Source organism: Meles meles, chromosome 9 (genome assembly GCF_922984935.1).
Source record: "Meles meles chromosome 9, mMelMel3.1 paternal haplotype, whole genome shotgun sequence".
Lineage (NCBI taxonomy): Eukaryota > Metazoa > Chordata > Mammalia > Carnivora > Mustelidae > Meles > Meles meles.
Genome location: NC_060074.1, coordinates 61,095,001 through 61,122,968, shown reverse-complemented (window position 1 = coordinate 61,122,968; position 27,968 = coordinate 61,095,001). Strand labels below are relative to the sequence as shown.

Sequence of the window (27,968 nt, the reverse complement as noted above, 5' to 3'; positions counted from 1 at the left end):
TTCTTTGGGGTAAGTACCTAATAGTGCAATTGCTGGGTCATAAGGTAGCTCTATTGTCAACTTTTTAAGGAATCTCCATACTTTTTTCCAGAGTGGATACTCGAGCTTGCATCCCCATATCATCCCCATTTCAAAGGTGGGAAAACCGAGACATATGAAGGTTAAAGCCATTTACCTCAGGTCCCATGACTGGTTACTAGAAGTCTAGGGATTCGGACCCGGAACAGTTCAAATATATGGCAAGATTCAATCCATTATGGTCAGGATATGACAATGCTGACATTTTAGCAGAATTAACAGTTCTAAATTAAAGGTCCTTATTGTGGCAAATGATGATCTTTTTAAAGGTAGTTCTTGGTAAGAAGAGTGAATAAAATATTGTAAACAGTATAAAAATAATTTTGGTAAAATACCTAAAATAAAAACTCTATTTACTGTTTTTCTTTCAACAAATGCAAGTATTACATCCTGTAGTAAGTTCTACATCATTAAATTGCTTCTATGAGACTCTACTGTTTTCTTCATTCTATAAAGTATATACAAATTGGTAGATTCTAACCCAAAATGACCATAGATATTTTATGGGTAGAAGTTAGAGTATCAAAAAATACAGAGAGGTCTAGAATCATACTTATTAGTTATACTTTGTCCTTCTCAGAGGTGAATACCCAAGACAATGGAGACCGACAATCCTAGTTAAGAGAGTAACTTGTTCAAGAGCACTGGAGGTGAAGGTGGAAGGATTATTTTTTAAAATGAAAAATATCTTGCTCCATGTTGGCCTACAAGGTATACTAAAGCCAATGTGTGGAAATAATAGAAGATTTGAGTAAAAGGAGTAACAAAACTACTAGAATAAGAATAGTAAACTCAAAATCTGGCCTCAGTTCTGCCAATTATTAACTTTGTAATAGTAATTTATTCATTGCATACATTATGCCTGTTGGCATTTATAGCCATTGTGTGGGGTTGACTAGTGAGGAATTTTAAATTCAGAGACTGGTCTTCAGACCAAGATGACTGTAATAGTGACTAGGTAGGGAACTCGTAGTGAAATGTATGTCTTTTGGCTCCTAATACGGTATCTTCTATTGAAAAAGAGGAAAGCATAAGCAATGTTTCTTTTGATTTTGGAGAACACTAAATTATTTGATACAAGTCACTACAACCATCCTTTGCCCCAGATGAAAAGGGCACCATGTTTTAGAAGGTCCAGTCTTGCTCCAGTACTCTCCTATACCCTATTGTGAAGAGTCCAAGGGCCATGAGGATGTTTGAACTTGGAGTCCATGCCCTCCTTGTAGACCAGGTTCCAGACACTTGGAATTCTGAGTCCACTTTTAGGACCCACGCAGTGCTCTTCACTAGGTCTGTCCTCCCACAGGTAGGAAGTGTCCTCAACATGTGTACTTCTGGACCCAAGTGGGGGGCCAAGAGGCAGCTGGTTGGAGGTGATGGAACAGCAGGCAATGAATGGAACATTCTACAGCATGTATGTTAAGCTGCTTATGAAGTAAGATGATTGTGAGCAAGAAGAAAAGGCCAGTCACAGGTCAGCCTCTCCTATTCTGGAAGAGCTCTGATGATCCAGGAGACAGAAAATTCTAAATCTGAGCCCAGCTTTCCAGACATTTATGAAGATAGAATTATAAAGGTAGAAGGAAAGAATGTATTTTAACATTTTTTGTTCAGTTTATGACTTCCAAAATTATTTATGATGTTTTAAATATTTTAAGCATTTAGATATATAGAGTATGGTGGGGCCTTCATGAAGCAGATCTTTCTAGATAAAGATATAGATAAATATCTAGATTTCAGATGTAGGTATATATTTAGATTTATATACAAAGATATAGATAAATATACCTAGCGAACAAATAAAGTACCTATTTTATATAGAGACTCTATTACTGGACATATAGGTATGAACAAGACAGACCAAGTCCTTGACCTGTTCTAATGGTATGGATTCCTGGTCTCAAAGAGATTAGCCTAGCAGGTGATACAGATGAAACAGAAAAATAAAATGAGCATTAAAATGCACAAGTACAGGGTATTATGGGGAATGGTAGATTAAAAAAGAAGGCAGTGATGTCTAGGAAGTCTTCCTAGATGAGGTAGTAGTAGCAATAATAATAATAATAATAAATAATAATAATAATAATACAAGGAATTCTCAAGCTAAGAGTAAGATATTTTAACCTAAAAATAGATTGTCTTAGGGAACCATGTATCTTACTACCTAAATAAGGATAGTTTAACTTTCTAATTTTTAAATAAAACTGAAGTGGATGATAAACTTGGGGAACAAAGTTTGTGCCATTCATGGATAACCTAACTAAATATTCTTAATAAAGCACTGTCTTTCTTTGTACAAATGTATACTTACATTGTCTATCACACGATATGCGTAAGATACAAAAATATACCAAAATCAAACCAACCTTCCAACTTCGTCAGTAGCGCATGATGAGTCTTTTGTTAGAGGGGTGAAGCCAGCAGGGGCTCGGGTGGTATAGAATGAGCGCGAATGCACATCTGTCAAGTGGCCTTCCTCCGTAACTCAAGCAGAGTGGCCGTCCTGGGAGGACTCTCCGACCTTAAAGAGCCCAAGTCATAACCTCAAAGAAAACAAGAGAAAAACCCAAAACTACACAATAGGCAGAAATCTCCAGCACCTATGGATTACTTGCGTTAGGAAATGAAAAGGAAGATGACAGGAAGAGAGCGATGTGTGTGCGTTTGGGGGGCAGAGATGAGTGTGAAAAATACCAGACAGCTGTATAATATTGTAAACGCATTTTCTAAGTTTTAATGATTTCTAAATGGGATGGATTTTTTTCTTTTTCTTGAGGGGAGAAACAATAAACATTCTTAGGCAGTAACCATTTCTTTTCCACATAGGTTCATATATTTCTGCTAAGGCTATACGTCTTCCTGAAAGTTGAAAATCTTAAGTATTTCAGTAAGGACTACAAGTTCTCATCCTTTTTATAATACAAATCTTTGCTACAACCGGGGTGCAGTCTTCAATTAGGCTTATTTTTCCAGGGTTGTACTTTTCTTGTCATCAACAGCAGTGGCGTTACTGTCCACTAGTTTGCATGTGTTGATTTTCTGATAGTGATGATGCTTTTGCCTTGATTCCTCCAAACGCTCTTTCATTCTGTCCCTCCTTGTGGCCACAGTTTGTACCCGACTGCGATTAGGGGTACAGTCAATAGACCGAGGAACAAGACAGGGAATGTGGGTCTACTGATTGGCTTCTAGGAAAACAGAAGGGATACCTGACTCCAAAAGTTTCTTAAGGAAATGAAAGGGGACTCACAGATCAAATATACTCCGTCTGTCCTTGAACTCCTTCCCACCTATCTCAGACAAAGAGGTTCTTTCTTTTTCTCCATTGATTGTCTGAAACGGGTACCCTTAATTCTCTTTCCTGAACTTGCTGATCCCGCTCTGCCGGTCCCCACCCATGCCCCATCCACACAGTGCTCTAGTTTTTCTTCTTTCCTCTCCACTTGCTTTCCCTCAGCCTGGGGTTAGGGCTTGGCAGGCATCTTCTGTGAAGGGCTGGATGGGGTAAGTATTTTCAGCTTTGTGGCTGAACAACTTCAGCCCAACTTCTCAACTCTGCTGGGAGCTAGAAGGCAACCACGGACAGTACAGGGGTGTGATGGGTGTGACTGTTCCAATACTATTTTACTTAAGAAAGAAGAGGTCACACTACATTTGGCCTACTGCCATAGTTTATGACCTTTGGTCTAGGTAAATGACCAGGTTTTCCTCATATCCCTTAAAAAGAAAATCTCTTGCCTTGATTCTTCTTTTCCCCGTAGACTACTAGTCATCTCTCTGAAGATGTTTGTCAGTGGGAAAGTTCTTCCAAGCTTGCCATGTCACTTTCTCGTAAGCCGTCACCCACTCACCAAGGCTTCTGACCCCGACACTGTACTGACTCTGCTCTCCCACACATCATCTCTAGCCTCCTAACTGCCTATTTTCTCTCCTAATCCTACTTGATTTCTCTGATGCATGTGCTACAATTAAACACTCTGTCCTTGAAGATCCTTCCTCACATGTCTTTTGCTACAGCATATTCTCTCCCTCTCTCTCTTTCTCTTTCTGTTCTAGAAATGTCCTCTCAACCCCCATTGTGTACTGCTTGAATGTCGGTTTAACTCAAAAGAGTTCCGTTCTCATCTCCTTCTACACGCTTTCTCTCTGCTGTAACGTCCATTACCATAATTTCAACAAATTCCTGTATGCTCATAACTCCTAAACATCCTCAAAGAGCTTTGAATTTTTTCCCTTCCTAAGATAGGAACTTCCAGTGTCCAACTCATTGGTTGTACAAGCTAATAAGTTCTCGATGGAGTGACAAAATGTAGCAATTCTTTTTTTTTTTTTAAATATTTTATTTATTTGACAGAGAGAAATCACAACTAGGCAGAGAGGCAGGCAGAGAGAGGCGAGGAAGCAGGCTCCCTGTGGAGCAGAGAGCCCGATGTGGGGCTCGATCCCAGGACCCTGGGATCATGACCTGAGCTGAAGGCAGAAGCTTTAACCCACTGAGCCACCAGGTGCCCCAAAATGTAGCAATTCTGTGGCCCATGATCCAGGTTGCAGTTCTGACTTGGGGTGGCCCTGGGAAAGTTCCTTAGATTCATGGAACCCATTTCACCATACATAAAAAAGAATGACAGTCCATTACTAGGCTTTTGGAAGATTAAACGCAATATATACCCTCAGTCTCTTTATTAACTATTTTACAGAGACCTCACAAATATTTCTGTTTTAATGATGATGTCCTTTCATATCCCCTTTCCTTTTTCTTCATTCCTCCAAACCTAATTGGTCAGTCCATCCTTTTCATTCCCTGTCTAAAATCTTTCTCAGATTTTTCTCTTCTTATTGCACAAGTTCTAACCCTGCTTCTAGCCTCCCCTGCCCCACTCTGGTCTCTATATTGTTATTATTGATATATTTCTAATGAAAAGATGAAGATAGCATTTTTTATTGGCAGTGGGATATGGTCCAAATATTTAAGTCCATTTGCAATCTGAATTCAAGCTTCATCTCTACCTCTATCCCACCCTATACATAAACATAGAACTCCCTGTCTTCTAACCATACTGAGCTACCCTTCTTCCCCAATGTGCCAGATACATTTAACGTCATCTGAGATTTTGACCAAGCTTTGATTCAGGCAAGAAAACCAACTCTAACTGGTGAAATTCTATTCAGCTTTCAAGATACACCTTGACTATTAACTCCTCTATATAGCCACCTCTCCCTATGCCATTTGGAACCAGTATTTTCTTTGGTAAATCATCACTAAAAATAGACTGTAAGTTCCACTGAGGTGGGGACTTCTTTTTCAGTGTTTAATGTTTTTTTTTTAATGTTTTTATTTAAATTCTAGTTAGTTAGCCCATAGTGTAATATTAGTTTCAGGAGTAGATTTTAGTGAATCATCCCTTAGATACAGTACCCAGTGTTCATTACAAGTGCGTTCCTTATTCCCCATCACCCATTTAATCCATGCCTCTGCCCACCTCCCTTCCAGCAACCTGTAGTTTGTTCTCTATGGTGAAGAGTCTGTTTTATAGTTTGCTTCTCTTTTTTCCCCATGTTTGTTTTGTTTCTTAAATTCCACATACTAGTGAAATCATAGGTATTTGTCTTTCTCTTACTGACTTATTTTGCTTAGCAGAATACACTTTAGCTCCAACCCCAGCATTGCAAATGGCAAGGTCTCATTCTTTTTTATGGCTGAGTAATATTCCATTGTACATATACATGACATCTTTTGTATCTATTCATCTGTCAGTGAACATTTGGGCTTTTCCCGTAATTTGGCTGATAATGCTGCTACAAACACCGGGGTGCATGTGCCCCTTCAAATCCATATTTGTTGTCTCCTTTGGGTAAATACCTAGTAGTACAATTAATGGGCCATCATAGGGGACTTCTATTTCTTAATAGGACAGAAGCTCTCAAGTAATAGTAGGCGCTTGGATGTTATTACAGCATGAACGTCACTATAGTTTAAACAGTTCAGCCAACTAGTCTTTTTTTTTTTTTTCCTAGTGACAGTAAAAGTTTCAAGATTCAGAGACTCAAAGAAGGTTTAAGATTCTAGTTTTGAGACTTAAAATGTACTTTCTCTGTAACTTCTTTTCTCATAACTGACTGATCAGTTGAAAACAGGAAGAAAGGAGGGAAGGAAAGGAGAGAAAATGAGTCAATGGCCCACATGCCAGAGCCAAAAGGAGGTGGGGACCAGAGAGGGTAAGGGCCGGAGGAGGAGGGGCTAGAGGAAACCTGAGAGAATGAATTGAAGACTTAAGGAAAAATGAATTTTTTCAAGTTTCATTTTGCTTGTTTGCTTACTTGCTTGTCTATTACAAGGAAGGATATTTACTTTAAGCTTTTTTTTTTGCTCAGGAATATGACAAATGATAAAATGATGTACAATGCTAAGAGTAAGTCAGGTAGAAGATATTGTGGGTTCTTAAAAGTTTTAAGGATTAAGGAGCCCTAATTCTTTCTCAGAATTTTCTGCAATCTTAATTATATAATTTCTTTGCATCTTCTGACCTAGGACTAAATGGTATGGCCAAAAGTTGAAGTTTAAAACCAGCTTCTCCAAAATGTCTTACCTGATAATACAAGTCTCCCCATTACCATTACTGTATAATTATGCCCTATTACGCATATCTTGTGTTTACATGACAATATGTATTTATGTGTTATTTATTCTCTGCACTAGAATCATATCTAGGCATAAATCCATATTTGTATTTCTCAAATTAGAAATTAAGACCAAGGCGAATTCTACCAACTGTCTATATAGCTCAGGGTTAAATCTAGGTAAAATATTTGTTAACTAGGTACTCAGTTCCTTATTAAAATGCATAATTAAAATCATGGCTTCATTATTGTGGAAAGCTTTTGAAAGCTCACCAAAAGAATGATTTGTATTTATCATTATTATTTTTGTCATTACTACTATTACTTGACATCTTAGAGCCTCATAGCTTTTGTAATAAATTCTAATGTACGAATTAATTATTCTCTTCTGTAAAACATTGAAAAATTCTGTAATTCATAAATAAAGTTATTCAAAGTTATGGTAAGGCATTCCAAAAGCACCAAAAGGGACCCTCTATTAGCCTTTGGTTTGGGTTTGTTTGGTTTTTTTTTAGCTGTGAGTCATTTAAAGATACAGGATACAGGTTTGCAATAGTTTGATGCACTGACTTTTTCTTTTGTGGTTCTGAATACGAATTCAGCTGAGACTTAAAGAAACAGGAAGATATTTTGATTTGAAAGCTATATGAATTCACAAGGGAATGAGTTTGGTTTCTTCTCTACTTTGTAATGCAAAGAAGTGCATTCCACAAAATCAGATCAAACAAGCCATTAATTCGACAGTCTCAGTCCTCCTAGCCCTATTGATTCAAAAAGCTGAAAACAGTTATGGAGGCTTATTGGCTCCAATTAGGCGTCGTGAAGCTTGAGGTTAGAAGAAATGAGTGTACTGGGAGAAGAATCACTCAGCAACAGAATCCTTCTTAACATTGTATCATGAGTGGGCATCAGATCTTGGTCTCCTGTTATTTTTGTACTTTTCATTTATTGATTATTTTTATGGACCTGTTTCAGAATATCCAGAGTCTCATTTCCAAGCTGATTGTGTCACCTTTTCGGTTGCTCTTAGTGACCAAAAGATATTTGTCTCATCTTCTGAGATGTTTCATGACTAGAAGCTCAAGAGCTTCCTATAAGGCTCATTTAGATGTTCTCAAAGAATATTTTCAATTCCTTCTATATGACTCTTATGCGTGTGGAAATGCCTCAGGATATACTCTATTGATGGATTAATCAATAAAGACTCTACAGATACGTACTTATTTCAGCACATGCCTCATCCTGAATGGAAATAACCCCTCTCGTTAGAGGTGTCTAGCATTTTGGGTTTTTTGCTCTTATCAATAAGAAGCCCAGCTAACTCTCATGACCACCCCTAGTGCATATAAATAATATATATCCACAATATTGTTCTTTAATGTTAAGATCTTAGTAAATAGTGCTACAGAAAGGAAGAGTCAGGGAGGAAAATGTTATTCACATTTTTAAGAACAATATCTAATGAAGCGATATAGTGTTATTTATAGCTGCTATTTTGGAAGACCAATGTTTCTTCAGACACTCCTTTCAGAATGTCCATTTTTGTCTATGTCTTAGTGACATGGACAGAAAAACGATTTTTCCTCTAAATGATCACAATACACTTATATCTCGGATAAATTTTCATACATAATCAAATGACAGGATGTTTTCCTGAGGTGTGGGTGGGGATGCTGATGGAAAGACTTGATTGCTAGAATCAATTATCAGTTATAAAATCCTTGCTTATCATTTGTTAACAAATCTTCAGTTGGGAACCTTTTGATCAGCTTGGTATAACCCTGAATTTGGCTTTACAATGAATATATTCCAACTCTAATAGAAGATGACTGTGTTTCCAAGTATATTTAAAATAAGGGGAAAAAATAAGATTATTGTAATAAATCTAACATCACAGCAACCAATTCATGGAGCTTAATTATGACACTACTAAATGTGAAAATCTATTCAGCGCTAGGAACACTTTTCACATTACATTCACGCTAAAGATTGGCTGTTAAGAGCTCATTACTGGTATTTTTCTAAAGAGTGGTTTATTAAACACAGTTACCTAATAAGCATCTTTGGTCGTGCAAATTGCTGAAAACAGTAATGAGTCTGATTAGACTTCATTTCAATTACGACAGCTTGTCTAGAAAAAATATATATACATATATATATATATTCCTTGATGCCTCAGAATCTAACTATAAGACACAGCAGAGTTTAAAAAATAAAAAGCCACCTCCATATTTCCTTTCCACAGTTCACTAATGAAGAGACAATTGTCCAAGTCATCATCCAATTTACACACTGGAAAACTGGATGGACACAGTGGAGTCACAATCATGTTTGGTTGAAAACAGCAAAGGCTGTCTTGACTAATATGTCTAAATAAGGTCACCTCTAGTTTCTCTCTGCTTTTTTTTTTTTCCTCCTTAGGAATATAAATCTATAAATGAGGTGGAGACTTAAAAATGATTCATTCTTATTTGGTTTGTGGAGGTTATTTTCCAAATTAATAGGCTCACCTTTCAATTACATTTTATCCATGGATCTTCTACTTAAAATCATAACAATACAGAAAGCTGTTGGACTATGCATGCTAATTACCAGGCCATTTTTTTTTAATACATATATCGGGAGGAAAAAAATAAAAGAAGCCAAGCTTTATGAACGTGCAGTAATATTTCAGAAAGTGTCAAGAAATGTTCATTGGACACCAAACTTGATTTTGATATTTTTTAAAAAGTATGTTATTTAGCTGCATTTAACAGCTAACCTCCTATTAAATCATGCCTGAATATTACTGCTCAAATTGAAAGAAAAAAAATTGTTAATGTAAAAAGCCTTTAAGTGATTAAGCTGTCATTGCTGTCATTCGGGTACTCCAGTAACATTTTAATGCTTCTGGAAGCTATGGCCAGGGAGGCAAGGCATTATTTTACGCTATATTCTCTGAATAGATTCTTTTTTAAAGTATAATATCATTTGACACTGAACAGGATAAAATAATTTCTAGGGTAAAATATGAAAACAATGGTTGGATGTAGAAGCATTTAAAAAAAGGAGGGCACAGTAAAACATCCTCACCTGAAAAACTTCACAAGTTAGCTAAGTGATCAGGTAATGGCCGTTAAGACGGAAGTCAAATAAAAGTGAATGCTCTTGTAGGCATAGGGATGCTTTCAAAAAGAGTTATTTAAAAGGAGACCAGTTACAGGTATGTCATTTCAATGAGAAAGGAATCTTCTTAGACTTATGATCCATCATTACTTTTATGAATTCTCTATTGTGTTCAAAAGGAAAAAAAAAACTGTTCTAAAAAGAAAACCATTCTATAGGAAACACAAAAACACTTCTAAACTGACTATTGCGGGTGCTTTCCTATGTAACCCAGTTATTACATATTTTAGTTATTTGCTTTTCAAGGATTTTTTTTAACATTTTATCAAAAATGATTCTATTAGGGCGCCTGGGTGGCTCAGTGGGTTAAGCTGCTGCCTTCGGCTCAGGTCATGATCTCAGGGTCCTGGGATCGAATCCCACATTGGACTCTCTGATCAGCAGGGAGCCTGCTTCCCCCTCCTCTCTGCCTGCCTCTCTGCCTACTTGTGATCTCTCTCTCCCTGTCAAAAAATAAATAAAATCTTTAAAAGAAATTAAAAAATTTTAAAAATTTTAAAAAATGATTCTATTAAATGTGTCAACTACACTTCAATTAAAATTATTTTGTTTTTTGTATTCAACTGAGAAAATGTATCAGTATGTAATACAATTGCGATTAGGTTTCCTTTTTGAAGAATACTATACATCTGAACCCAGGCCTCCTGGAAAATGACTGCTCAGTTAAGAAAAAGAGTGTTGGTAGCCCAGTTTGGGATTATAAATAAAACTTTAAGTTTTATAAGTTGGAAACTTTTTGAGGTATATGACTTGGTTCAAGCCACAAATAATAAATACCTAGCTAAAGAAAACCTGAAATATGCTTACTTGTGTTTAAAAATATGACGTGCACATTTGTAAAATCATTTAGAATAAACTTTGGATTCTGAGATTATTAATAGTAAAGCAGATCATTTTTAGGAAAAAAGCAATTTTATTTTATTAAGATTTTCTTATTTTATTTATTTGACACAGAGAGAGAGAGATCACAAGTAGGCAGAGAGGCAGGCAGAGAGAGAGGGAGAAGCAGGCTCCCCACGGAGCAAAGATCCCAATGCGATGCGGAGCTCAATCCCAGGACCCTGAGATCATGACCTGAGCTGAAGGCAGAGGCTTAACCCACTGAACCACCTAGGCACCCTGTAAAAAGGCAATTTTAAAGATCTCTTTTCTTTCTCTGTCACTTTCTCCTATTTTCTCTATATCCTTTCTGTCACTACAGACATAACACTGAAACACAGGCCCCTAGATCTGATGTGTAGGTGTAACCTAATCACCTGCAGGGGTTAGGTTTTCCTGTTGTTTAGGGACCTCGTGTAAAAAGGATGCACACAATTTGAAGAGGGAACAGGAATATTCGACATATTTACTCTTTCAACATAAGCAACTAAAACTAGCAAATTTAAAAATCAGTTTCCTTCGTCATAATGAGCGCTGAGTGTTACATGTTAAGTGGTGAATCACTAAATTCTACTCCTGAAACGAACATTATACTATATATTAATTAACTAGAATTTAAATAAAAGCTTGAAACATTGAAAAAAAAAGTTTCTTTCCAATTCTCTGCTGATTTAAAAATGTGACTGTTAATTTCTTTTTCCTTAAAAATTATTAGCAAATACTGGAGCATTTCCATAACTAAGGAGGCAAATAAAATAATGCATGATAGGTAAGAAGTATACAACTACAGTATTGTTTATACCATATAGAAGCAACACCCTTACAGCTTTTAACTCTATTGACAGTACTGAGAGCAAGTTTATTCTTAACTGCTGTATTAGGGACAAAGTAAGCCGTATTTATTCACAACAGAAGAAAAACTGGAACTGATTGTAGAACTGTAAACCAAAAAAAAGCAGATATGTAGTTAATGTGATTAATGGGACTGGACCAATCATTATTTTAAATTCAGCCAAGACACAAAATAAAATAAATAAATTCAGCCAAAGCCTAAACTTTTTTTTTTTTTTGACATATTGGCATCATCTACCGTAATAGTAGATGAAATGATGTTAAATATTGACATAGGAAACATGACCAAGATAGAATATTCTCTGAAGAAACAGTTTCTTTTAGGTTAGGCTGTTGGCCACCCCCTCCAGGACAGGAAGTGCCACTTTCTTTGAGGACGCTGATATCCTTCCTCTCTTTTCTGCTTCTGTCTCATTGTGCAACGTTCTTTGTTTTTACAAATGGAAGAGCCAGCAGCGCTAATGACTGGACTGTCATTCACGCTGCACTTTTAACAACAGTTCTGTTTATCTGGAAATCAGAGCATCCTAATTATATGTGGTGCTCAGGTTTATTTCACCAGACCATAGAATGGGGCTGGAGGGCGAGGTTGGGGGGTGGGGGGGAGAGGTAAGGGAACTAGTGTTGTTAGTAAGAGCTCTTCACTTTTAATCCTGGACTGTGTTGATTGTATTCGAAAGCAGCTTATCCTCATACATTGTCTCATATGGAAGAAACAACCCTAAACCTACCTAAACTCATTTCATATATAGCTTTTTCCACTGCCTTCAGATCAAAGTTATTTTCTTCAGGCTGGACTAAATTATACACAGGTCCCAGGAGTGAAAGACACTGAATTAATGCACTATGTCACCCAGCCCTGACTATAGAATATTTTTATCAAAGTCCAAGACACTATTTTGCTATTGCATTAAAAATTAATGTACAAATTGCCAAAAAGAGAAAAATGCATAAATAACCTTAACAAATTTTGTCTGTGCTTTGCACACTTTAGAGTCACCTTAAGCAGAGTTTTTAAGGAGAAGGTTGAAGAGTTGTATAATATGTAAATCATATTCTACTCCTTTGCTTAATTATATGAGTGAACCCTCAATCTTAAATAAGCAGCCTCAATGTCTTTTTTTTTTTTTAATGTAAACTGTCTTTTTAGAGTAAGGTTCTAGAGGAACACAAAAAAGAGGATGACTGCAAATTTCATCTTACACAAGGTCGTGGAGCTTGGGAGATTCTGAAATTTGTTTATTGACCCATGTCAGCACATCATGTTGAGCAAAAAGTGAATACAGTTCGGTTTAGATATAACTAAATTTGAACTTTACATGTATATACTTGAAATAGACTACACATGCGCAAATAACTATTTACAAATAGCTACATCTGTGCATAATGATTAACATAACATTTTAGGATTGTGACCAAGGAAATTAACCAGCCATGTCATAATTCAAGGTTGGTACCGTGCCCGGTTTGTGTTAACTGAAAGTGCAAATTTAGTTTATATGACACAACAGTAACTTGAGAATCAACTGGAATAACCTCAGACTTTTAGGACTAAGGTGATGTTGCCTCGGCAGAGACCTTTTTAAAAATAAAGACTCAAAATGACATAGAAAATGCACGGTACTTTTGGCATGTGGATTTCTCTTTGTGAATCAACCATACAGGCTGGATGCAATGAATGTAGCTCGGGGCTTTCAGGTTGTGTTAACCCCATTTATCCCTGCACGCTACACAGCTCACCTGTTATTTACACACATAAGAGGGTTGATACCGCAGAACAAGGGGAGTGCTCTGTTGTGACACAGAACATACATATTCATTAGCCCGGGCAGTCCCCATGGACATATGCGGTATGTCCTGATGATCTTTGTATGACAAAAAGAACCGGGGGGAAGGGTAGATGGCTGTAATGGACTGAAAACGTATATGGGAAGAGGGAAGAGACAGCATGAGAAATGAAAGGCCATAAAGGAACAACTTTAAAGGTTACCTACAATGCACTCTTTAAGCTGATTACAAATTATCTAAACACATTCACAGAGGTAGAATAAACAAAATATCTAACTTAACATGGAAGAATCAGTCCTCTTACCTAGTAACCCTCAATTTCTTTCCCTTGAAATAGTTGATGACGGCTGACACTAAATATTAAGATTCAGAGTGTGGATCGTTTGCATAGTTTAAATTGTTGTATGTATATGTGTAGCCCTGTATTCTTTGGACTTAACTGTGGTTATACACAGGATATACACAGACTTTTGGACACTGTTTGTTTACTTGACTTAGGTTAGTATTCAAAAGTTTGTACACATAAACTTTTGTAAAACCCAACCCTTGCAAAAAAAACCCCAAACAAACCAAAGGTCTGAATTGTGATTTTAAAATAGACTGATTTAATATGAGCGTGACTGTATTTTCATTTGAATACTTGGATTTAAGTTTAGGAAATTTTAGGACCCCCCCAATAAGAAAAAAATACTTATTTGAATTATGATTATGAATTCCTGGGTTGCTCTAAGTGATAGGCTGTCCATCCTGATCATATATTAAATATAAACTCAGTGGACTAAAAGGGATACTACTGTCATCAGTGTAATTTGCTTTGCAGAAGTGCTCATGCATTCATCCTTATAAATGGAAGCCATCCTCTTATATATGTCCTACACATTAAAAATGATGACCCATCAGACCAATGCCTACCAGTTTTCCTCGGTATGAAATATTGGCAAAATAGTCATCTTTACACTTAGTCACATTTTGAGGAGTATTTTGTTGCTGTGAATAAAATCTAATGTATTTTAGGGAAACTGACTCAGATCATAAGCCACACACAAATTTAACTGAAGGACAGAGTATATACCATTCTAGTCTAAGTCGTGATTGCCCGTAATATTGAACACAGGTTCTTACTAGGCCCCAAATGATGACATGTAGAATAAGATCAGTTGCTTACCCAGATAACATCCTCTCTAAGATATAGAAAGCATACTTGGAATAACTTAAACAGTCTCTCAAAAGTTGTACTAAAGCTCCTGACTGACCTAGAGGGGAAGCTTTACAATTTCATGAAGCTTTGGTTTGCGGTTTCAGAATCCCTGGCATACTCAAAGGAGCATATTAGGAATGGTGGGAATTGACATAGGGAATAGGGAAAACAGCTAGAAAAAGTATCTGACAAATCAGAGCAAAGGAGGAGACAGTGAAATAGCAATGTGGAAACCAGCTTTTTAAGAAATCATTATTCATCATCCTACACTAAGAACACTGAATCAACAAGAAAATGTCAACCATTTTCCCTATGTTCTGATTAAGAAGACAGGAATACATATATGTGTGTGTGTGTGTGTGTGTGTGTGTGTGTGTGTGTGTGTAATAGTATTTTGGATTTTTTTTCCCAAAGACACTACTTGTTCAAGTTTTAGAGCACTATACTTGCTAGTTTCCAAAAAAATCTACTTAAGTGTAAAAGCTGGCTTGAAGCTTCTAAATGTAGTCACAGATTTGATTGTTTACATCATCGATCAGTACCGTCGAATTACCGGACGTTATAATAGGGAGTGGGGACGGTGTGACAAAGTAGAGAAGGCTGCCATGTCCAAAGTGGGCATCTGGCTTTCAGAGTCGGTCAGTTGTTGCCAGGCATGAATGAGATCTGGTCGTCTACGAGCATTCAGCTTGTCTTGAAAAATAGAAAATACAGAAACAGAGAATCTTTTTGTAAAGTCACTGATTTTTGAAACCCTGTGCTGGCCACCTAAAGCTGGTTGCAGACTCTATGCTGCCCTCAGGTAGTGAGGTGGCAATTTCTCCACATTAGAGGGTGAGGTATTAAAACTATATGTACTAAGGGCCATTTAGCCAGAAATGCCTTTGTGGTTCTTAAAAAGGATTGCTTTATGCAAATATGGTGAAATGGGAGGAGGGAGTAATTTGCTTCAAAATGTATTATAATTTGGAGTCTTGAGGTGTGAACGTGTGATTTAAAGAGAAAAATCATTTGGCAATATTGCTATATAATTAGAATATCTTATTTCGAGACTGCAAGTTTTGAGATCATTCTTAACTGGATTTAAACCTCTAAGTACTTTATTTCTTACTTGTGGTCTCTACAACGTTGAATAACAAGTAACATTTAAAATAAATAAAATACTGTGAAAACATCTGGAATCGAAAACATTTGAATTTCTGACATCTTTTGGTAAGCTCATGCTCTGTATTTTGCTGAGTATGAAAGAATTTTTACACCTTCCTTATAACCAACATTCCCACTGGAAAATTCCTTTTCAGTAGATGTCTTGAGGTGGAAGAAAAAGTGATTTATAAATTCTAGGAGTGATCTTACTTTTTTTCTATCTAGTCAGTTTTGTTTCGTGTTTAATGCTCTTGTATTTTTTTTTTTTTTTAAGAATAAGAACTAATTGTATAGCAGTTCACAGTTGGAAGAGATTTTCAATGCGTATCATCACTTTAGGTAATCTTATTAAGAATCCAGTACGAGATATGATACCATTAGGGTCCACGTTTTATGGCTGAGAAAAGTGAGTTCGATGTGCTTAAGTGACTTCACCAAGGTTAGAACAAATAAGCAACGGCATGAGCAGAGCACATGCCGTTGCTGATTCCCAAGCTTGGGACATTCACTCTTCAGACAAAATTCTGCAACCTTCTCTATGTTTCTGTCAGTCCCTTTCTATCCCACCAAGCTAGCAGTGCCTCCAGACAAAACACTGTGTTAGGCAGAATAGCTCTCTATGCCACAGGACACCACAGTAGGTGAAGTACCGAACTATGACTGAGACTTCCGGGATTGGGGACTAGGTCACCTTAAAGTTCCCTTAGTCCCTACAATCAAAGAGAATTTAGGGAGCGCCTGGGTGGCTCAGTGGGTTAAGCCGCTGCCTTCCGCTCAGGTCATGATCTCAGAGTCCTTGGATCGAGCCCCATGTTGGGCTTTCGGCTCAGCAGGGAGCCTGCTTCCTCCTCTCTCTCTCTCTGCTTGCCTCTCTGCCTACTTGTGATCTCACAAATCAAATAAATAAATAAAATCTTTAAAAAAGAGAGAGAGAGAGAGAGAGAATTTAGAATGTGAAATTACAAAGAAGACAGAAAGCTGAAAAAGTTTCATTGACTGATAAACAGATTCCCTTGACTTAAATTCTTAGCCCTGAACCACAGTATATATGGCAGGCCCTCAAGTCACTGACTAAATAAAATTAGTTAGCTCCTAGTTAGCTGGTAAAGGGCTTCTCATTCTGGATGTTCTGAACATGAATCCGATGGAATAGATGAAATGGAACGTGTAATGTCTGTGCTCTTGCCCCACACTTTTAGATATGGCGTCACATTTTCCGGCTGGGAATTATCAGGACATGGGCTGAGGAAGATTTCAGATCCAATGGGTTAGTACAGGGAAAACTAGACACTGTTGTGTGGGCCTCGGCTTCTGAGGGTGAGGCTGCAGAAGGAGAGTTCTACCGGGTCTGCTCCAACGTTTCATTCGCTCGCCGCCCCCCAGGAAGGATCATGGTGAGGAGAGGCTGCGCCGGGCCAGGGTTCACTACATCAGGTTTGTAGATGCTCTCTCAAAGCATTTCACTGCATCCATCTGTATGTTTAGCCAATGAATTTGCTACTCTCCTCCTGACATTTTTAGTGTTCTGTGTGTTAGTTCTGCCATTCCTTGAAAGATGATGAATCTGTAGTGTTGGGCTGAGGGGACTGTAAACAATTGAATATATTCAAGTCGACCCTTGAGCCACGCAGGTTTTGAAAATCCACGTGTAACTTTCGACTCCCTGAAAATGTCACAGCCCACGCTTGGCCAGAAGCCTTACCAATGGCGTAAACAGTCAGTCAACACACATTTTGTAGGTCACATGTATTATATACTGTATTCTCATGATAAAGGCAGCTCTACACAGACAAGCAAGTGTCATGAAGAAAATCGTAAGAGGAAATGACCTTGGCAGTATTGTCATGTATTTACCCCCCAAAATCTGCATATAAGTGGACCCACGTAATTCAAAGCTGTGTTGTTCCAGGGTCAACTGTATTTTGTTATATTCACCCAGGAGCGATTGCTTTCTAGAGAGAACATGGGTACCGACGCTATTAGATTTTTTTTTTTAATATATTTAAATAAATGATGATGAAACGTTCAGAGGTACCATGGCCCAAGGGAATGTAACAGGTGTCGTGACGTCGTGCAGTCCTGTGTAAGCATGTGTAGCTATCCTAGAGCAGGCAAGCCTTCCAGGCCTGCGACTGTTTGCCTCAGGTGCCTGCCCTTAGAAGTGTGAGAAAACCTGCAGATGAGGGCAGAGTCCCTAGCAGCCAGAATTACCTGTGTGAACCTTGTAGAAGAGAACCGCTTTTTTAGACTAGATGAACTGCTGAGCAGCGTCCGGGTGTTAGGTAGGGGTGGGGGTCGGGAAGTGAGGGCCTTAGATCAGTATTTCCAGGAATGTGTGCTAAAAATAGATTCCAGAGGCTTAGTCTCTTCTTTCAGATTTCCTCCCATTCTGAAAGTTGTTTTTATATCCTTCATTTTTCTGGGTAACAGCTTCTCTATCATTTTGAAGCGAGGATAGAACTTCGAAGGATGTCACAGTTGTGTCATTTCAAAACAGTTAAAGAACAAAATGGAGCAAGTAAAGCAATGAGGCCGCAACTGGTTAGTAATTAAACCCGAGTTATAAAGTGCTCAGAAATGATAAGAAAGGAAAATGGTATCCAAACTGTCCAGTTTTATGGGAAATACAGACTTGTTCATTTATATCTACATAACTTCATCCTGTGGCAATGAAATAACAAATTCTCAGGCTTTGTACCGTAGTCCCTCTCATTGTGGTATAAAATGTATGTTAACGTCTCTTAAAAGCAATTTTCTATTAAATTACATATTTTAAAAACAAACATATCGCATTGTGAAATTTGCTGGCTATATTAAGAATTTCCTGATCCTTTCAAAAATAAAAATTGATGTTTTGGAACAATTCTTCAATTATCTTTAAGAACTATTTTTCTTACCTTCCACTGTTTTCTGAATTTTTATTGGACCTATTTAAGCTATTTCTAAACAGCAGTGGACCTTATTGTTCTGGAGTCATGTTTCTAATAGTGCTAAAACAGTATTGTTCCTGAGATTTCTCTCTGCATATTCCAGAGAGAAACCATATAAAAGCTGCTTTTAAAACCCACCTTATTATTTGTGTGCCAAGTTAAGTGACACGCCCATGCTGCTTCCGACATTCGAGAACAGCAGTACAGTCAAATGGAGCATGATTTTTTGTTCAAAGAACATTTGGCTCTACATTTTTCTTCCACGCCACACCAGAAATTTCACCACCAATAAACAGAACCACACCAAGTTTGGTTCTCCTTCTGATTAGCATTAAAATTCAAGAGACTGATGAGAAAGCTCTCCGTGCTCCCAAGGCCAGGACGATCTCCTGAACACCAGCTTCTTCAGCTCCTACTGATAATCAGAACTAGCTTATGCTTAACTATTAACTGATGCTTTAGAATAACATTAATGATTTCAAAACACAGGATAAGTACCCATGTTCCAGGGGATGTGAATAATTCTGTTCCCTTAAGGTTATTTAATCAAAGCCCACTTTTGCCTTTGGCAGCCCCGCTAAGGTGAGTATTAGTTAGTAGGCATCAATAAATAAACTTTCAATTATCTTGGTAAGCACATCCAAAAATAGCATGAGATAGCATCCAAATAGCATCCAATAGCATCCAAAAATACCATTACCAAAGGTAATGGTATATCCAGTAATTGTCCCAAGTCAATAATTTTGATAGGATCATTGCTTAATTTCAGACTGAAACAGAAATCTTAGGAAATGTATTAGTTTTGCTAGGGTTAAACTCCGCAGACATACCGAGTGAAAATGACCAACCTTTTCAATGTAAACTTTACATTCCTGTCTTTTACAGTGATTACACCTTACTAAAACCATTTTTTGCACACCTTTTGTAAATGCTTAACTTAGGAGAAAAATATTTTAAGCCAGTAAGAGGGAAGGGTGCCCTTTTTTGTTTGTTTTTCCAGTAACTCTTCTAAACTAGAGCAGTTTCATTTTTTTAAATGGGCTTTTATCATGTTTGTCATGTGTGTTAACCATGCCAGGGATGGCTCAGCTCAGCTAACTGAAAGGAAGCCATGCCTTTTAGTGTGTATGTGTGTCATGTTGTGTATGTGTGTCATGTTGTGTTTGTGTGTCATGTTGTGTTTGTGGTAAATTCCATTTTCTGTGACTCCCAAAATATTTTTGGAGGCCTCCTTTCAAGACGTTTATTCAGGTTTCTTCTGTCTCAATCTCATCAGACGTCCACTCAGAGCATACGAGCATTCTTAGTTTCTCAACTCTGTGTTTGATAATCTTTTAAAGAAAAAATTCTAATAGAAATCCCCTGGAAATAATTTACAGGACTAATGAATTTGTAGGTCTTTCAGACAGTTCTACATTAGAGTCACATTAATATTCTTTCCTTTCTATAAGGCCTGAAGTAAACCCCATGACACAAGAAGAATTTAGATACTGATGACTCGCGATTGGTTCCTGGTGATTTGCTCTTAATAATTTCCAGTTGAATTTAACGAAAGTATGATTCCTGAAATGCTGCTTCATTAAAATTGCATCTTTTCCCCTTTAAGTGTGGTTTCGGTCATTTCACCCATTCTGCGATGTGTTCTCCTTCCTCCCCCCCCTCCCCCGCCCCCTTCAAAAGGAATGACTGAAAAAGCAGAAACAATTAAGAATATCACTTTAGTTCCTCCTAGAACTCACCCCCAGATTTTCTCGGACTGAAATGGTGCAAGCTGTACTTCATCAGGATTTTACAATTTTTTTTTTCTCCAATGGATGATACTGTTTTTTTTTTAAATCGAGTTTTAAAAGAGAAACATATGAAGATTTGGGAGGAGTAAGGAAAAGGAAAGTGAAGAATCTGTTGCATATCCAAGTGAAGTAAGGTCTTTCCTATTTTTACTTAAAAAAATAGAGAGCTTGATTAAGTTATACTGTGCAGCATTCAGACTTAATTTAACTGAGATGGTGATTTGCAAATGAATATCTACATGGATCCTTTTTAAAAATCCAAATGCAAATGAGTACCGCTGCAGTAAAATATATTTGCAAATGAATCCTGTTGCTTTATTCATTTATTGTGTAATTACTGCAATCCTTCCCACCTTGTTTTCAGTATTTCTTAATCATTAAGTCGGAAGCATGACAGCAGTGCCAGCCCTGGCATGATTCTCTTTGACTAAAACCTTGTAAATTAACACAATTAGCACAGCATCATCCTGCTAATTAACTTCCAGTGTCTGGTGCAGTGGTTTTGCAAACAAGGAAGAGGGAGTCAGGAGGGAATCAACATGCCATTCTGTTACCAAACTCTGGGCCGTGTTCAGTTTAGCTCCGGAAGTCAAAGCTGGCCATGTCAGAAGCCAGAGTCGGGGAATGAAGAACTAAAGGGGTTAGAGGAGGAAGGCGGAAGGGTGTAGGAGCTGTCAAAATAGACGGCAGTAATTCAGCAGGGAGCTGATGCCACAGACGCCTCATTCAGACCAGGCCCCCTTCTTATCAAGGAATCTCTGCCAGAGGGCATAAGGCGGTTTATAAAATTCACTTTGGGTAGTACAAAGGAGTTGAAGGAGACCTATTTGATATAGCCCTACCGGAATCGGAAGCGTTCGGGCGAAGCAGAGATTAGGATGAGGTGGGCCAACCCTGGGAGGCAAAACAGGGTTCCCACGCTCTACTGTAATGAAGTGTACGAAGTGTACGTGCATCCTCCAGGGGATGTTCTAAATCCCCTTGGGCACTGGTTCCCTAATCTGTGAAATAAGGTAATTTCTAAAGTCTCTTTAAACTGTAAAATTCAAATGATTCTCTGATTCTGAGAAAATACTCTGGTTTTACAGTTTGCTACTTAAGTCACCTTGCTTCGGTTGATAATCTAGCAGGTGATAGACTTACCCATAGCATCTCATTATCTAGCTGTGATCCTTGACTTTATGCCACACACACACTGCTTCCCACAGAAATCTAAAGAGAATCCACATTTTCTCCCTCTTCTCTCCTCTTATACTCCCTTTCACCTGTTTGTTCCCTCCCTGCCTGCCCTCCTTCCTTCCTTTCTTCCTTCCTCTTGTCTTCGCCCCATATATGTACACATGTGTACAAACACACATAATAGGTATACGTAAAGATATATGTACGTGTGTGTATGTATATACATATATAGATACATATATATAGATAGATAGATATGTATATGTATTCACCCCTCTTAGTAAAGCAGAGGGAAGGATTATAGGGGAAGGAGGGAGATTGCCAGCTGGAAGACCGACAGACAAGTGATGCTTGTTTTTTTTTCCAGAGACTCAACAACAGAACTGAGAGGCAGAAAGGAGCCAGTTGTAATTCATACCGAGTTGTAGGCTTTGTGCGATGAAAGCGATGGAGCGCTGCCTGGGAGATTGCTTTGCTGCACTCCACGAAGCAGATTTGAAACTGTCGTGGAGCACTTTAGATGAGAGTTGGATTATGGAATGACCTGCTATGTCTGTGTCATATTGTTCTGCGCAGGGAGCATTATACTGTGCTAACTAGGTGTTCAGTACCAAATAAGAGAGGGGTCCTAGATGTGGTCTGTCAGCTGTGTCTCATTTTTATATTGGTTAAAATATAAAACAGAAACTCTGATGTGAAGAGACAGGATGGCTCGATATTGCTCCTGTTAATAGCATCACGTGCCTGCTAGTTAAAAGATATGCATATTTCATCGTAAGAACCTATGATCGGATTCTAATTTGAAGGGAATGTGTGTGTACATATATATATGTGTGTGTGTGTGTGTTCCTGTGTTGCTCAGCAAGTAACTCGCTAAGCTTCACGGAAATCGATTTGCTTATTACTTAAAAAAATGAACAAAGAATGAGGTCTTCTGCAGGGTTTTTGTGTAAATTCAGTTTCCTTTTTATACAGGACTGAAATCCAGTCCATTTTAAAGTGTACAGACTGTACAGGTCCCGGTGGATAGCTCTCACTGTGGGAATTCCCTGGAACGGCTCCATCATTAATGGAAGGTAACAGGTTACCAAAGAAGTTAGGGAAAAGTTTTCTCGCACATCTGACGAGTATCTCGGTAAATTAACTTTCCTCCCCCCCCCCCCACCCCCCAATCCGCAGGCTTGAAGATGCAGTGGACGCCGGAGCATGCCCAGTGGCCAGAACAGCACTTTGACATCACCTCAACCACTCGGTCTCCTGCCCACAAAGTGGAAGCCTACAGAGGTCATCTGCAGCGCACCTATCAGTACGCCTGGGCAAATGACGACATTTCTGCTCTGACTGCATCCAACCTACTCAAAAAATACGCAGAGAAGTATTCTGGCATTTTAGAGGGCCCCGTGGACCGACCTGTCCTCAGCAACTACTCGGATGCCCCATCCGGCCTCGTGAACGGTCGGAAAAATGAAAGCGAACCCTGGCAGCCTTCCTTGAATTCCGAAGCTGTTTATCCCATGAACTGTGTTCCGGATGTTATCGCGGCCAGCAAAGCCGGAGTCAGTTCAGCCCTCCCTCCAGCAGACGTCTCTGCGAGCATAGGGAGCTCCCCCGGGGTGGCCAGCAACCTGACCGAGCCGAGTTATTCGAGCAGTACCTGTGGGAGCCACACCGTCCCCAGTCTCCACGCAGGGCTCCCCTCTCAGGAATATGCCCCGGGATACAACGGATCGTATTTGCATTCTACTTACAGTAGCCAGCCGGCACCTGCACTTCCCTCCCCTCACCCTTCTCCTTTGCATAGCTCCGGGCTCCTCCAGCCACCGCCACCGCCGCCTCCGCCACCAGCCCTGGTCCCGGGCTACAATGGGACTTCTAACCTCCCCAGTTACAGCTATCCCTCTGCTAGCTATCCTCCTCAGACTGCTGTGGGATCCGGGTACAGCCCCGGCGGCGCGCCTCCTCCTCCTTCAGCGTACCTGCCTTCAGGAATCCCCGCTCCTACCCCGCTGCCCCCCACTACTGTTCCTGGCTACACCTACCAGGGTCATGGTCTGGCACCCATTGCACCCTCGGCTCTGACAAACAGTTCGGCAAGTTCCCTCAAAAGGAAAGCTTTCTACATGGCAGGGCAAGGAGATATGGACTCCAGTTACGGAAATTACAGCTACGGCCAACAGAGATCTACGCAGAGTCCTATGTACAGAATGCCCGACAACAGCATTTCAAACTCAAATCGGGGGAATGGCTTTGACAGAAGTGCTGAAACATCGTCCTTGGCATTTAAGCCAACGAAGCAGCTAATGTCCTCTGAACAGCAAAGGAAATTCAGCAGCCAGTCCAGTAGGGCTCTGACCCCTCCTTCCTATAGTACTGCTAAAAATTCACTGGGATCAAGATCCAGTGAATCCTTTGGGAAGTACACATCGCCGGTAATGAGTGAGCATGGGGACGAGCACAGGCAGCTCCTCTCTCACCCAATGCAAGGCCCTGGACTCCGTGCAGCTACCTCATCCAACCACTCTGTGGACGAGCAACTGAAGAATACGGACACCCACCTCATTGACCTGGTAACCAATGAGATTATCACCCAAGGACCCCCGGTGGACTGGAACGACATTGCTGGTCTCGACCTGGTAAAGGCTGTCATTAAAGAGGAAGTTCTATGGCCGGTGTTGAGGTCAGACGCGTTCAGTGGACTGACGGCCTCACCTCGGAGCATCCTTTTGTTCGGACCTCGGGGAACAGGCAAAACATTATTGGGCCGATGCATAGCTAGTCAGCTGGGGGCCACGTTTTTCAAAATCGCCGGTTCTGGACTCGTTGCCAAGTGGTTAGGAGAAGCAGAAAAAATTATCCATGCCTCTTTTCTCGTGGCCAGGTGTCGCCAGCCCTCGGTGATTTTTGTCAGTGACATTGACATGCTGCTCTCCTCTCAAGTGAGCGAGGAACACAGTCCAGTCAATCGGATGAGAACGGAATTTCTGATGCAGCTGGACACTGTACTAACTTCAGCTGAGGACCAAATCGTAGTAATTTGTGCCACCAGTAAACCAGAAGAAATAGATGAATCTCTTCGGAGGTACTTCATGAAACGACTTTTAATCCCACTTCCTGACAGCACAGCGAGGCACCAGATAATAGTACAACTGCTCTCACAGCACAATTACTGTCTCAATGACAAGGAGTTTGCACTGCTCGTCCAGCGCACAGAAGGCTTTTCTGGACTAGACGTGGCTCATTTGTGTCAGGAAGCAGCGGTGGGCCCCCTCCATGCCATGCCAGCCACAGACCTTTCAGCCATCATGCCCAGCCAGTTGAGGCCCGTTACATATCAAGACTTTGAAAATGCTTTCTGCAAGATTCAGCCTAGCATATCTCAAAAAGAGCTTGATATGTATGTTGAATGGAACAAAATGTTTGGTTGCAGTCAGTGATAACTTCTTTAAAAAAAAATGTAATGAATGTTGGCACACACGCATAAAACCTGCTACATAGGGTCTAGAGCCCCTTTCCAGTAGTGTTTAAATCGCAAAGGGTACTGGGGAAGATGACGATTGAGTTGCATCTTTAGAGTCAGGGTAGATTTGGAGGAAAAAAAACAAAAACAAAAACGCATCAAATGAGAGCTTCTGATTTGAGAGCCCCAGAGGACAGAAAGCATCTGTTGACGCTCAGTTCAGTTCAAGCTAGACAACACTCACCAAGGAGCAAGGTGCAAGTGTGTTGATTTCAGAAGGACATGAACCTCGTGTGTTGATTCCATTCTGCTGTTCTCGAGATTTAGTTGCTGTCAAGTGCCTGGAGTGGTGCTTTATTTTTTGTTTGCCTCACAATTACATTGGTGGCATGTGCTAATATAAAGAGCTTTAACTTCAAACATTATTGGACTAAAGAGATGAACGGTTGTGTGACGACAGAAAACCAGATTTTTGCCATTTTAAGAGCAACAGTATTCCTCAATCCTGTCTGTTCTGCAGTATTAAGCTAAGAACAGGTAAAACAGGGTAACGGTAATCTGGACCTTAATTTCTGCGGTTCATTTCTTTTAATGTTCTTGTCTGCAAAAACTCAGGAAAGCGATTGTGATTTGTACAGTACCTCAAAGGAATGTGTTGAAAGCACTATGTACTGCTGAGAGTAATGGGATAGGCTTCAATGTTACTTTATATTAAAAATGTATGTTTACCTCAACAATTGGAAAATAGCAAGGAAAATTACTTTGAATGTATCCGGAAAAATACTGACGTGTGATACAACTGAATATTTACAATTTAAAGTAGAAATGGAAGGATTTTTTTTTTAAAAAAGATTCTTTTCCTAATTATGGGGAATTAACCAGAGCAGAATAATTCTTTATGTCAAAAACTGCAAGAGTTCTTCGTACATTGCTCCTTGATAATGAAGTGAAAATGTTCTTAAAAGGTACACTGGTTAATGGAAAGCTACTTATTCAGTTCATGTTAGTGTCTAGAACACTCGGCCACAAGACCTGCTTAGGACCCTGAAAGTCACAGTACCTAAAAACTAGGACTGCCTTTTACTGCATTGGTGGTGGTGGTAGTTTGCAAGTTCTCTCTTCAAACTGCTGGGAATGGTGTCCTTCTATTCACTAATCTAGCTTATAGGCTTGCCGTGCTGTTTGATAGAATGCAGAAGATAGCAAGCAAAAACAAACAAATACAAAACCCAACCAACCAACTTCTCTATATCCACAAAGAACATCTACATCCCCTCTCCTTTTTGACTCCTCTCTTCTCAGTGCAATTTTGCTTCTCATTTTGAAATCTTCTGGGCTATAGTGCTCCCACATTCATTTCTACCTCAGTTTTGTTATATTTCTTAGAGAGTAAAACAGAAAATTGGAAGTGGACACACACGCGCGCAAACATGCGCACACACACAACTCTACCTTGTCAAGCACGTTACTTTGTTTCCTTCCTTTTCCCATAAATCTAGTTTCCAAAAACATCAGTCTTCATGCTTGCTTCTGCCTGAGTCCACCCCCACTCCCAGAATATGTGGTATTTTTCTTAATTTTCCATTCTTCTCCTGCTCCCCCTCCCCAAGTTGTTCTTTGTATCCTTTAATGCTTTATGTGCAACTTTTCATTGATAGCTAACTGACGTTCGGCAATGCCTCTGAACAGACAGTGTAGGCTGTAGCTTTCCAGAGCCACTGCCCGTGCATAAGCAGAACAGCCTGGCTTTTTGAATGTATTTTTCCTGGTTTTTTTTTTTTTCTTCTTCCTTTTTTTTTTTTTTAGTTGAGAGATGCAGTAACAAAACTGTTGCAAAGCACTGGCATTTTATGTATTCAAAAAGTGGTGTACATTTTTTAAAAACTTAAATAAATGCAATGAGAAGCCCCAAGAAAGCTCTTTCTGTTATTGTTTTTTTTTCCTTCAAAAATTTTGACTGATTTCATTCACAATGTCAAATTCTCTGAACACTTAACATAGAGAAAGCTAATGAAGGACGTCATCATATTTCTGAAATTTTATGATGCTTAATCATTACTCCCCTTTTTTTGTATTTTTCATGTTGCAAAAAATGAGCAAATGAACCAAAATTTAATTTACTGTGATAGTCTATCAATTAAAACTGTGCTTACATAAAAATATTCCATATTAAAAAGCAGTGCCTTTCATTAAGGATACAAAAAATGATATTTAAATATGTCCTCTGCTTTTCACGAGTGAACAAATGCTATAATCGTGTTCTGGCTCTACCCTGCACATCTCTTATTGTAAGGAAATTCTAATATCCTCATTAACTTGTAGGTTCATATTGATCTCACTGACAAGTTTACTTTTGCACAGTGCTGACCTATTTTCTGTCTTTTAGACATTACATTTCATTTCCGCCAACATGCTGTGTTCACTTGAAAGCAACTGGCAAGTTTTGACAAACCCAGTCTTATTTAGACAACTTTGGAAAATCCAATATTGACCCACATTTTTGTGTCTAGTACGAGTTAATGCCAAATATGACTGCACTGTTGTGTTTTACATTCATTTATAAAACTGAAAATAAATTAAAAGTCATCCATATTGGCTTTTAGCTTTAAGTGACTTCAAAATTACTTTGAGATAGGAGTGGTCAAAAATCCATGTATTTAGGCAGAAGCTGAAGTCTTGTGTGAATTTCATTTAGCCTCATGAATTCTTGGATTTGATCTCTTAGGAAATTGGGCATGCTGAAGAAATGAAGATCTGTTGGGGGAGATAAGGATGACCTTTGAGTAGATAGTGCTCTCCTGTGATTCTTTGATTCTGCATGGCAGCATTATGAGCTCTTCTATGGACTAGCCTAATAATGAGCTCTTTTCTGACCGTCCCTTCTGGAG

General features: G+C 39.0%; 1 protein-coding gene across 2 annotated transcripts in view; it reads left to right on the top strand.

Moving 5' to 3' along the window:
• The window catches only part of FIGN (fidgetin, microtubule severing factor), a 124,965-nt gene that overhangs the window by 95,939 nt on the left and 1,058 nt on the right, over positions 1-27,968 (top strand). Inside the window, exon 3 of one of the 2 annotated variants that reach the window (XR_006820213.1) lies at positions 22,803-25,617. Coding sequence is in view for 1 of the 2 variants with exons in the window: in XM_046017968.1 (XP_045873924.1) it covers positions 22,803-25,057 (2,255 nt within the window). In the remaining variant the exon portion in view is untranslated. Of the gene's footprint in view, positions 1-22,802; positions 27,091-27,968 lie in introns of those variants that run through there. The other variant, XM_046017968.1, reaches the window with a different exon arrangement.